This window comes from Macaca nemestrina, chromosome 3 (genome assembly GCF_043159975.1).
Source record: "Macaca nemestrina isolate mMacNem1 chromosome 3, mMacNem.hap1, whole genome shotgun sequence".
In the NCBI taxonomy this organism is placed as follows: Eukaryota; Metazoa; Chordata; class Mammalia; order Primates; family Cercopithecidae; genus Macaca; species Macaca nemestrina.
In genome coordinates this window covers 39,101,889-39,115,368 of record NC_092127.1, presented here as the reverse complement: position 1 = coordinate 39,115,368, position 13,480 = coordinate 39,101,889, and the positions used below count along the sequence as shown (strand labels likewise).

General features: G+C 32.0%; 1 protein-coding gene across 6 annotated transcripts in view; it reads right to left on the bottom strand.

Annotated features, from left to right (window-relative positions):
* The window catches only part of LOC105463467 (LPS responsive beige-like anchor protein), a 770,029-nt gene that overhangs the window by 321,426 nt on the left and 435,123 nt on the right, over positions 1–13,480 (bottom strand). For all 6 annotated transcript variants that reach the window (XM_011710554.3, XM_071092575.1, XM_011710553.3 and 3 more), the window contains one exon: positions 6,791–6,915. In XM_011710554.3, the coding sequence (XP_011708856.2) occupies positions 6,791–6,915 (125 nt within the window). The remainder of the gene's footprint in view (positions 1–6,790; positions 6,916–13,480) is intronic.

Here is a 13,480-nt window from a genome sequence, read left to right as displayed (position 1 = left end):
TGCTCCACTGCAGCTTCTACCTAGGCATAAGGCCCAAACCCCAAAAAGAATAAAGCAATCAATTTGCAGTAACATGACATATATACATATATATAATTTATTCTAAATAAACTGCACATGTGTTGCCTGATTTGGCAGATCAAAGGTTCTTAGGGTTTAATAAGTACATTTACAGATAAAGTTAAAGGTAAAAGTTTTTTTCTCATATTTATTGTGAATTCACCATGTATACCATTTAAATACAATACTTACAGTGCTACTGAAACATAGGAGTTTTCTATTTAATAAGAAGTCATGGGAAGGAGCTTTCTACATTTACCTTTAAATACACTCTATGGGTAAATAAAATCTTTCATACCCACAGGCTGCATTGTAAGCTACACACATATGATGATCTGGACATATGTTTGAAAAGATTACTTTAATGTATCTAATTAAAGTGGCTATATTTATTTTTTATTTAATTTTTTCAAGACAGGATCCTGCTCTGTCACCCAGGCTGGAGTGCAAAAGCACAGTAACAGCTTACTGCAGCCTCTACCTCCTAGGCTCAAGCAATCCTCCCAGCTCAGCCTCCCAAGTGGCTGGAACCACAGGTGCTTGCCACCATGCCCAGCTAATTTTTTAAGTTAACTTTTTGTAGAAATGAGGTCTTCCCATGTTGCCCAGGCTGATCTTGAACTACTGGGCTCAAGCAATCCTACCACCTCAGCCTCTCGAAGTTGCTGGGATTAGAGGCGTGAGTCATCTTACCTAGCCTATTTTTTTTAAATGCTAAAAAGAAATACACTTAAAATTAACCAATAATTTTTAGAAAAACAGAACTATGTTCTAAAATCACTTATATTTCAAGTATTTATAGTTCCTTACTCTAAAATCAGAAACACTGCCCTGAGGCTAAACAAAATCTTTTGCAATTTGCTATCAACTTTATTAAAAATATATTGGCCACTGAGAAATGCAAATGAAGCATCATCTTCTAAATGTTTTTATACAGTAAATTATAATAAATTATTATTTGCCGGTTGGATTTTAGTACAGAAACAGTATACCACATTCTTTTTATTTCTTGGATTTATAATTCCTTCTTCAAAGCAGAAATATTAATAATAAGGCTAATATTTGCATGAGCCAGGGAGTGTTAAAAATACTTTACATAGCTCATTTAATTCTCATAAACCTTCTGCTTATTTCTAATTTTAAGATAAGAAAGCAGGCTCAGAGAGGTTACGTAATTTGCCTAAGTTAACATGGCTTTTGACAATTAGAGTCAGGATTTAAAAACAGGCAGCACGGTGCCAGAATCTGGGCTCTTAACCACTATGCCATATTAGCTCTTAGATGTAAGAAAAATAAAGAAAACAAAACAACCACAGTTCAAATATGAATGTGCATATAAATTTGTCTACTAATTCTTATGTTTCTCATAGTGAATTTTAAAAGGTTAAATCAGAATAATAATCAAGAACAAAAAATATTCATTTCCAAATCTAAAATTGATGAACATGCCAAACACATCAGAAACAACTAAACACCCTGCTCATTACTTCCTCTGATTATTGCCATACATGTCCTAAAGTACACCAAGCTTACGTGAAAGAAGAAGAAACCTCTTTAATCTGCAAACATTTACAAAAAAATGAGAGTCCCCAGTGGCAATATGTAATGGTTTAAAATAGCTCAAAAAATCAATTCACATTCATTTAAATGACCACGAGAAATATAATTATCCCTTCCAATTGAAATTAAAAATTTTTTAAATATGTTCTAATCATGCTGCCTATATTAAAACACAGTAAGGCAACTTCTGAATTAAAGTTTCATTAAAAATTTTACATACTATAGGTGTACTGTATGCATACATACACCCACTTTAATTTATTTATTTACTTATTTTTACAAGCTCAGATTCTGGAATTGTTCAAGCTCCACTGAAAAACCTCTTGTCATGGAAAATATGCAGCTTACTGATATTTAGAATGGTTTTCCTGTAATTAACTCCCCCTTGAGGATTTTAGGTTAGCAGCAGTAAAATTACCAACAGTACTCTAATATGCACCACATGCGCTGGTGTTCAATTCTCAGTGGTCTAATAGCTTTCTGCTAAAGAACTTTAAAAAAAAATTAGAACAAAACTTTTCCAAGCATAAAATAAAGGATTATTATCATGTTTATATGTGCTGGGGAAAAGTATATTTTTAACTTTCATTTGCCTTATTCTCAACCATTATAAACAAGTATTTTGATATCTTCTGTGAGTATATTCTACACTAGTCTAAAAGTTAATTGGATGAAGTCAGAATATACTTTGGGTTCCATTTTAAAGCTCAATTCAGATATTTCTGGCTAATAAAATTGTTACTAACGTGATCGCCGTTTAAATTTTTCATATCATTATTAAGAAATGCCTTTTATTCTGGTTTAATTTCACCTTTTATTCTAGTTTAATATTTATCCTAACTTAATACTTAAACTGCAATTGTTATATAAAATTGGAGAAATCTGTCAGAAATGCTATCTTTAAAAATGATTTGATTCACTAAGGCTAAGAACAATGAAAGGCCTAAAAGAGAGAGAGGCTGGTCCTCAAAATGTAAAATTCAAGTTCTTCAGAGCTAACTCTGGACATGAGTTGATTTATCTATCCAATACAAAACAAGTAAGTAGAATTAAAATATAAAAAGAGCAAAAACACACACAAAACTGTTCCACCTTTGATAAAAATCCTTTTTAACATCTACTGAGCAAGTGAACTGGAATCATCAATAGCCTATATTAAAGTAAAAGAAGTTTATACTTTACAAATTAGCCATTTTTAAAAAAGAATACTACTGGAATAACAGAGTGTCTTCGAACATACATAAAATAAAAATGGGTATGTACTTAGTGTGATGTGAAGCACACACCATAACAGTATTCTGAACAGGACACATAAAGAATATCTTATAATCAACTATTGTTCTAAACTAATTGATTCCCCTCTATAGTTTATGCCATGTCCATAGCATTCCAAGTCAAGTAAATTGGCTCCGGAAAAATTAATGAAACTACAAAGCATAATTAGGAGAATAAGCCAGGTGCATCTTGTAATAATCATGGGTTACCCAAAATTTTAGAGAGAAGCTAGTATATGTTGATCCTAAAAAGGAAGCAACAGCATCTGGCATTATTGAAATTATGAGACAATGGCGTGATTTAAGATCTTTACATGATCTGTCATCCCTAGAAAACCAAATGAGTTACTTGTATCATTCCATATGCTTACAAGATACTTTTAAAATGATGTTAAATTCTCCTTATATATTTCTATTACAAAGCACATTCTCTACAAAATAAAAATGTCTTGAATTCAATAGGATTCTCTGCTACACTGTTTTAGCACCTGAATTAAAACCAATCTTTCTACCATTTAAAACACTTTTTACATGGCTTTAATTTGAATATAAAATTCCCATTATATTTAATAATGAATTTTAGAGGACAGCACAGCACACTGATGAAAATCTGGATTTCAGTCCATTAACCTGGGCTTTTTAGTCCTTTATCTACCAAAAATCATACTGGCCCTTTCTTTCCTCAGTTTCCTTATCTGTAAAGAATAAAGTTAGACTAGATATTAGCCTTAGGTTCCTTCTACATCTAAAATGCTCTGATAATAAATAACTGCTAACCTGGGCTCTGGCATTAGGAAAATGTTACAAATCATTGCTACTAATTTCTAATAAATTTTAAAACTATAAAATGGAAGAAAATGCCCTCAAGAATAAAATGCCCAGCTTTGCTTGAGCTGCTAATTTCCATAAAGAATATTTAATCATAAGAGGAAGTATTAATTTTAATTTAAAAATATGACTCAGTTTCTGCAAAGTTAAAGAAATCTCCCATTACAACATGACTTTTATAAATAACCACTTTGGAGGGTCTCTGTTTGAAAAATTACCTAAAGCTTTTTTCCCCAAGCAAGTTAATGTGAACTTGGGAAGGGCAATTAAATTGTCAGAATTAAAAAATTTGTTTTTAACTAGAAGGTAGCCAGAAGTAGAGTCATGGGGCTGGTATTGATCGCCCAAACAGAGAACATTACTCTTCAGGTATTTACTCTGCCACCTTTACACTAGAGGCTTTCCTTCAAATCAAATCAATCTATAAAAAAGATGGCTCTTACTACTAAAATACATAACTGATCTCCAATGGCACATCTATTTAGATATCTTCCTTTGATAATAATACAGTTTGTGGTGTTCTAAGATTCTGCATTTTTAAAATGTCCTATCTCCTTAGTTAAATTATAAATAAAAGTGAGAAGTCATAAAAATATAAGACTGACATACAATGCTCATTAATATCTATTTTAAACATTTAAATTCAACATTGAAGCATGGTATTTATCCATGTTAAAGTCTGTAATTTCAAAGGCTTTTTGATCACATTAACAATTTTGTTTTGCATACTTAATTCTTAATTAGTTTATTTTGGTTAGCTCCTTTAATACTTCAAAATTTTTAGACACCAAATTAAAATTGAATGTCACTATAAAATATTTAATAAACCAGTAAAAAATTAAGCTCTTTGTTTACAGAATATATTAGCATAAATTATGCTGACATCAAACAATACCATAATACAATCTGTGTGTTGAATTTATTTCATTATTATTTAAAATAAAATAAACATGAGGTAGGATTAGAATTTGTATTTTTTTCAAAAAATGTTATATTAAATATGATATATCTCTGAAATTATAAGACAACTGAAGAATCTCCTACACATTCAGATTTTTAAACATGTATTTCAAACCCAAGTTTTGTTTTTAATGCTTTGGAGTGTGACAATAATTATAAAATTACTATAACATTTTATTCAATGCTTACCTTTGCTGTTCTCTCTCAATTTAAAAATGCACAATAAAACAGATAATTAATTAACACTGGATTAACCTTTCAATTACTATCAAGAGTAGTCAGAATGAAATCTGCTTCTATACAAGTCAAGAGTCTTAGATGATAGTAAAATCATGTTAATGAATTCTTTTTTTGTCAAACATTATTGCATTATTAGCATTAAAAAAGCTGACAAAACAATATGATTTTAAAAGTTCAACAATTAAAATTTATTCATTCTTAAGAATCCTGTAATTCTTCAAAATGGTTAAATGTACTATTTTTGATAAGAATATATTTTAATAAATTCTGTATTAAATCTATACCACAAATTTTAAATTAAATTATTGATATCTAAGGATAAAAGGTTAATAGTCTATATGCAATTTTACAAAACAAATCATCCCCTTCCAGATATAAAAGGAAAATGTTTTTATGAAAACATATGGCCATGTATAGATCTCAGAACTCACAAATTACTGTAAATGATGGTTTAGAAGAGAGAAAAATAATTAAATTTCAAATTTTAAGTGGACATGGCAATAGAAAATTGCAAAAAAAAAGTTTACTTCCTCAATGTAAGCATCATTAACCAAAAAAACCCAGAAACCCCCAAAAAATAAACAAAAAAAGAAAAAAAAAAACCTCTGAAATCTGTTATCACCACCTAAAAACTATATGAACTCTAAAAGCAAAAGTGGCCTAATTAATTCTACATTTTATTTCTCTTTCTCCACCTCCTGTAGTTGAAGATGTAGGGCCATGAGACTATTATTGCTTTTAGATCACTTTGTTATTGACTATTCTCCGTATGATCATTTATTTTAAAGGACTGATGTCACATTTGGTGTTATATCTGATGACATATTGTGGACATTTTCTTCCAGAAATGGCTCTTTAAGGCTGAGTGCAAGAGGTTAAGCTGCCTGACTGAGGCCAAACCTAAGATTACAGATTTTTAATCTAAATTCGTAATATCCTTACTGAATATAAATTAACATTTATTTTGTATACTACATATTTCCATTTAACCACAAGCTGCTGCATGTTAAAAAAAATACCCTGAAAAAGGAAAATTAAAAGTATTTCTGACCTTATTAAAAATCAATTTATATTTTACAAAATCAGAATAATTTTAACATGGGGAGAAGCATTTCCCCCTTAACCAATATATCTTAATTGACTTTCAAAAATCATAAAATAAGTGAAACTTTATGATAAAAATTTATACTATCAAATCCAAAGGACCTTTTCACTTTTTCCAATTTACTTATCAGACTTTTACCTAAACTGAATCATAGTCATATGCATTGTAACAAAAAAGGAAAAATGTTTTGTTAAGCTCTGATAACAAAATAATACAGAATAGGAACATATGAAAATAATGTTTATTCTATTTTTCCATGAGCCATCTATCATAACCATCTACATATCAAGGCTTAGAAAGTATCTAGGCACTTGGACATTTATTATTATCTTTCACTTCATGATCTCATGCTAAAATACCACGACTGGGGGAAAACCATGTATACACAACAGAACCTGGAAACTTATCTGGTTTGAAAATGCTGTCTTTCTGATATTCATGGATTTAAGGCATGCCTCCTGGATTCGTTTACTCAAAGCTGAATGTGTCGCTTAAAAGGAGACATATTTAATCTTTGTACTCTGAAACAAAGGGTCTATGTTAAGTAAGTTTTGTATGTGTAGCATAATAAATAAATATACCCGATACCATAATTTAATAGGACTCTATAGTAACTATAAAAATTTAACTTCTCTTTCTGGTATGAATAACCATGAAATGTGGTGTTGGACCATTTTACAGTGCCTTGTAATAATGAAGTTATGCTCTTCATTACCAAGTCCTGTACCTGCTGCTATTGGCAAGGAATGGTTTATACACTGACCATGTTCCACGGCTGTTTTTAGTGTCGCTTCAGGATGTGTCGATCCTAGAGGGTTACGCACAAATCGTCGCCGGCGCCGCAAGTCATCTTCCCAGTAGTCAAGGCGCCAGAACTCACGAGGACGACTACAATGAAACAGAGAAGCCACATATGTTAGCAATTATCAAACAGCGTGGTAGCACTGAATTTCTGCATAAAGCTCTCCTTGTTTGCTCTGCCTTTTTTTCCCTCTCCTTCCACTTAATTCTCCCTCCATCTCACACTCCCCTTTCTGCAATCTTTAACTTAGGTATGTCCTTGAAAATAACAATATCACCTTCTAGTCTAAGGAACTCCTTTTCCTTTTCTTGGAAGGTGAAATGAGCACTAAATACATCATTTTGAAATGAATTGCTGACAGTGTGATCAGTTTCCCCACACTCTAGTGGCATGTGCTCTGATTTCAGCCTCATTTCAGCCTCAGCAGGGCACCTTTCTCTGTAGCTGCATTTATAAACCAGAATAGGGAAAAGGCTATTATAAATATGGTATAGCATTACCTATATTAATCAAAGTCCGTCCCCCTTCATTTTTCTTCCTAATTTGTGCCTTTTTGCACAAGGTCAGTAAATCATACCATGAATTCTTGGTCCGGAAAGTGTTAACTTTAATGAATATCTCAGTTACATGGTTATGTATGTGATAATAAAATATTACTCTGTTTAGATGTGCAGGAATTTAATTAAAATAATCTCTTAAAATATTCATTACATTTAGCCCCTGAGGCTTAGAACAACACAAGAAAATGCATTTCTTTTCCATTTACTGTTTTTAAATAAACCATTCCTGTAGAGTGAAATAGCAATCTATTTTCAAGCAAATCAGATTGGATTTCTGTTTTATGTACTCTGTTTTTATATTTAATTAAAAACTACATGCTATATGATGTGCAATAATTGCTATATCAAAAGCATACTTTTGGAAATGTATTTTTTTAAAAAAGGTTTGCTCATTTCAAATTCTATATTTTTCCCTATTACATAGACATTTTATATGGCAATATATAAATGTCAGCTTTCTCTCTTGTTAACTAATCATGATCTAGCATGCTGGAAAAATATTTTATAATGAAAATACTGAAGGTTTTTCAGTTATAGTAAGAAAAAATCTCTGTAGAATATATTAATTCAATAAAGATATACAGCCTGAACACCTGTAAGTTTCAATAATGAAATTAAAAAATTATTAATAATCAAAACTTCTTCAGGAATGACTAATACAAAATACAATCTTAGTTATATTTCATGAGCTAATAAAATTGTATCTGTCAGCTTTGACAAATTAGTAGTCTTTATCAACTGACAGTCCCAAAATACCCAAGTAAAAGTTACCTTTATTTGATGTTTTAAAGATGTTATCTTTAAAAATTCAAAATAGGTTTTTAAATAAATACTTTTATCAATTAAAAAGCATCTTGTATTAATAAAAAGCATAAATAAACAGTACATTATTTAAAGAAAATTTTTTTAAAAGAGTAGAGACTGATCTCTGAAAATGCTGAAGGGATAAGAACATCAAATATTTCCTTGGTTGATTTTGGTCAGGAGAAGGAGATATAATGTAATCGAAATGTAATACAAAAAAAGTATAAGAATCACAGTTCTCAAAAAGGAAAAATTAAAAAGCTATTATTATATATTTCTTCATTATTCTGTCTAAATTTGAAATAAAACCACGATGTTATTTAAAAATAAATAAATAACCACAGAATATACACACAATCAAAAGACAACAGTTGTTTTAATTCAATTAATAAAATGAAATTCTCCTTAGGTGAGAAGGAAAAACGCAGTACACAGATGGCTATGTGTAGGGCTTTGATAGTCATGGAGCTTGGATAGGCACTTCATCATTCTGCCTACCTACATTTATCTGTGAAAATTATTATCAAATATCAGCCAGGATGCAGTCGTGAATCACTGGCTGCTCCTCGTCTTCAGGGGAATGATACAATGAGGTTCTATTCATCAGTGCGGCAATCGGCACAAGTAATTAGTTCCCTAGACTGAGATCTCCTACAAAGCCTATTTCAGTCAGCACCACAAACATATGACGATGTAAAGCTAATGAAAGCTGTTCAAATTTGTTAACCTTTTCTGCCATCAATCCTTCTAATACGCTATGCTTCAGTATTATGCAAAGGTAGTAAATTATTAATTTGTCATTCATCCATCCTTCTACATTTTGAGTCAAATTAAATGATGTCATACTTCTTGATAACAATTAAAATTATAAGAGATGTTAAGCTGCTATGATAAAATTATGACTAAATTAGGTAACAATAGATTCTCCTATAATGCACCATAGTGAAGTCAAATTCAATGGCTATTAAGCTTATGCACAATAACTTTTATCACACAGCAGAAAAACCAGAGGAATTACACAATTATTCACAAATTATCAAGTAACTCAAAGATAATATCTATAGGAAAAATAACCAAAATTAGGAAGAGAAAAACAATAATATTTATTTTTATACCTTGACACTAACAAACAATGGTCAAAATGGTGATGTTTGGCTAAAACAAAAATACCAATACATCAGGGAAGTGAGAATTTGTTCACATAATAGAAATGAAAGTTAAGTTTCATTTCTGCTAACTATATATATATGTATGCACACATACATACTGTCTTCAAATATATTCTATCAATTTTTTTCTTTTTTTTTTTTTTTTTTTTTTTTGTTTGTTTTTTGAGACGGAGTCTCACTCTGTCACTCAGGCTGGAGTGCGGTGGCGCAATCTCGACTCACTGCAAGCTCCGCCTGCCGGGTTCACACCATTCTCCTGCCTCAGCCTTCCGAGTAGCTGGGACTACAGGCGCCTGCCATCACGCCCAGCTAATTTTTTGTGTTTTTAGTAGAGACAGTTTCACCGTGTTAGCCAGGATGGTGTCAATCTCCTGACCTCATGATCCACCCACCTTGGCCTACCAAAGTGTTAGGATTACAGGCATGAGGCACCGTACCCAGCCTATTCTATCAATCATTTTTTAAAATACTTAAAAAAGGTCCAAATAGAATAAAAGACTCTGTAATACCTCAGCATGTTAATATTTACAATCTCCTGAAGCTATGTCACTTAAGGACTACTTTTTCCAACACAATCCAGTTACAACACAACTAAAAACAATCTGAAGACAAAGCAAATATCACTTAGTTCAGATCACAGATCTAGAAAGAATTATAAAAATGATTTCAAAATACCAACAATTTCAATATATTTTTTGAGAGTCTCTTCATATAAAGCACTGCTCCAGGTGATATAGGATACAAAGTTCTCATGTAATGTACTTATAATCAAACAGTTAGCTATTAGTCTCATTTGAGAAAATAGCATTTATCATCCAATTTCAGATGGTGAAGGTAATACATGTTTTTGGAGAAAAGGCCACACACCCGCTTATTTGAGATGAGGTTCATTACTAGCATGTTTAAAGCCATTTACATAGTAACAAATCTGGGTCTAAAGTACAATGTTTTGTTTCCCTAAGTCTGCTCCCTCCAACAACATGTACTCTCAGTATAACGCTCTACCACATACACAAAAATATGAGGCAGACTTTGTCATTTTTAAAACAGTGTTATAAACGAGAATGTGTAGGTTTTGGTCTTCAACTTACTTTCTTCACTTTTCATTTAAGAAATACTGTTCCCTACCCCGTCACTTCCTCAAAAGCCTCATCTAGGGGAAAGAGGATACAAAATTGGCAAATTTATTGATAACATAGTAATCCAACCCTCTTCCCAAAAGGTTATAAAGTAATTAAAAGATTATACATTTTTATAGTTATCACCATGGTATGACCAGCAAAATTTAAAAGACTTCATGTATTCAGAAACAGATTGTTGACCAAATATAAGCATGAATAAGATGAGAAATCACTTATTCTGGGACCTTATAAGTACATATCTAGATCACATTATATACCTATACCTTTATATACCTGTATCTATCCCCAAAAGTTACATTAATACTACACAATGCCCTTTCACAAACTTCACTCATATCCATTTCCACTAAGATTCTCAAAATATTCAAAGTAAAGAGGTCAGCCTAAGTTTTAGATCTGGAAATACTATTTCCTTCAGAAGACATAAGACCTTCTCTACAAAGATGCCCTACTTAGGGCTCCTCTTAGGACACAATCTCCAGGTACTAAAGTCTTTGACTGGTAGAACATAAGTCTTTAAAAAGTTATGAATGGCACTCAAGTTAAATACTATAATCTTTCTAAATTTTTTTTAATTTAGTTTTTTCGTTCTTTAGTCTAATTTCAGAGACTGAAGTTAAAATTACCAGGTAAGTCTATTGGACTTTTCTAAGTATACATCATCTAATTATGTTTCTACTTTTTAAAAAACTTTCATGTTATGTGTTTGTATACACACACCTTTAATACATCACTATAATCTACATAAAATAATATAAAGCAATGTCACAGGCTGTTTTTTCTGTTTTTGTTTTTGTTTTTTTGAGATGGTAGAGTCTCTGTCACCCATGCTGGAATGCAGTGGCCCAATCAGGGAACAAAACAAAGCTCACTGCAGCCTCTAACTCCTGGGCTCAAAAGAGCCTCCTGCCTCATCCTCCCCAGTAACTGAGACTACAGATGCACACCACCATATCTGGCTATTTCTTTTGAATTTTCTTAGAGATGGGATCTTGCTATGCTGCCCAGGCTGGTTTCGAACTCTTGGCCTCAAATGATCCTCCTCCTTGAGCCACCTGAGTATATGGGATTACAGGTACAAGTCACTGAGCTTGGCTGGCAATGCCATTTTAATACATAGAATATATATTTTATGTTCTACAAGAACAGAATTTGATAGATTATTAAATTTTTAGAAAGAAATATAACTCAAACATCGATAGGCTATTTTTTCTTTTTCCTAGGCCCATTATGGTTGCTGATTTGATCAGGTAGAACAAATGAATAAGAATTAAACAAATGAGAATCACCTGGAAGAGGTAGAAGTATTAAAACAAAATCAACAACTAAGGTACGATTCACATTTTTCCTCTAATAGTTAAATGATACAACTATAGAAATCTGATTATTATTTTTCTCATGTTAATTGTAAGAATTTTAGGCTGGGCAGTGTGGCTAATGCCTGTAATCCTAGAACTCAGGGAGGCTAAGGAAGGAAAATTGCTTGAGGCCAGGAGTTCGAGACCAGCCTGGGCAACATAGGAAGACCCTGCCTCAAAAAAAAAAAAAAAAAAAAAAAAATTAGACAGGTATGGTGGTGCATGCTTGTAGTTCTAGCTTCTTGGGAGGCTAAGGTGGGAAGATTTCTTGAGCCCAGAAGTTGGAGGTTGTTGTGAGCTATGATGACGACACTGAACTCCAGCCTGGCTGACAGAAGGAGAGCCTATCTCCAAAAAAAAAAAAGTAACTGTAAAGTTTAGATCTTTTGAAACCCAATTAGCCAGTTAACATGGTATGAGTGGCCAAATATTCTAATAAAATACCAATATATTTTCTAATAACAATTATTTATTATTTACCTGAGCCAGCTGTGGGAATACAAGGATTATTACAATGTTGTCCCCGATCTCATGGAAAAGGCAGATGCAAAAACAAATAATAAGAATTCAGAAAAGTATGTGTAACAGAACAGAGCTCTACAACATGGCTATTAAGGTGCACAACTCCAGGGGGCACTTTTCACATCAAAATTTTTGTAAATAACATGCCCTGGAGTTATGCAACGCTCATTGTACATTACTAAATGCCACCGCCCAAGTGCTAGGAGAACACTCACTTTACCCACATATTCCCCAGCTCCCCTGCCCCACAGTTCAATGCTCAGGCTCCTTTCTTTCTCTGGAATCCCAAAGTTAAATCTAAACTTGGGAACAGGAAACAGAACAAAGCCCTTCAGACACTATCAGTGGCAGTTTCACAGTCAGTATTTCCCTGACGTAGGAAAAAGTGGTCATATTACGAAGATGCTTGGTTGTCAAAACACAAGCAAAATTCAATAAAAAGACTAAAATAATTAAGTACATAAGAGAAATATTAACATTTATTTAACTAAAGCCATTACGTTTGCGTCGCTATATAAATGTTGTTAACTTTCTGGACATTGCTGTATTAAAGCACAGTAGTTTCCAGAACAATGTTAATTATTGAAATCAGTGGTAGCTATGTAAGTATCCCAATTATTCTACAACCTAAATGAATTGGAACCTATTATCTAATTAGTCAAATGTATGCATGTCTATCATCTCACTGGTTTTAGTGCCATTTTAATGTAACTTAAATATAAGTCAATAAAAGTATATGAGTTTTAAACAGAAAACCTGTCAAAACACAATCATATTAGAAGATTTTCCCATTTTCAATCTGGCCCACTTTCCTTTGGCAATACCTGATAAATCTGGATAACCTCAACAGAAGTCAGTAATAAATTCTTCTAGCTAAAGTTCCAAATCCTAGAAAATTTTAGCACTTCGTATTTTGTTCTTAAATTTTCACACTGCCTGTTTTTTTAAACTTCTATATCTGACTAGTTTCTATTTCCATATTTTTAGATTAAAAATTCATGGTAGACATTAGTTACAACTTAAATAAATGGTAACCCCTAAAAAGCAGTAAACATTTTCAGTGCACTGTCAGCTTGAAGATAAAAGCACTTAAGTT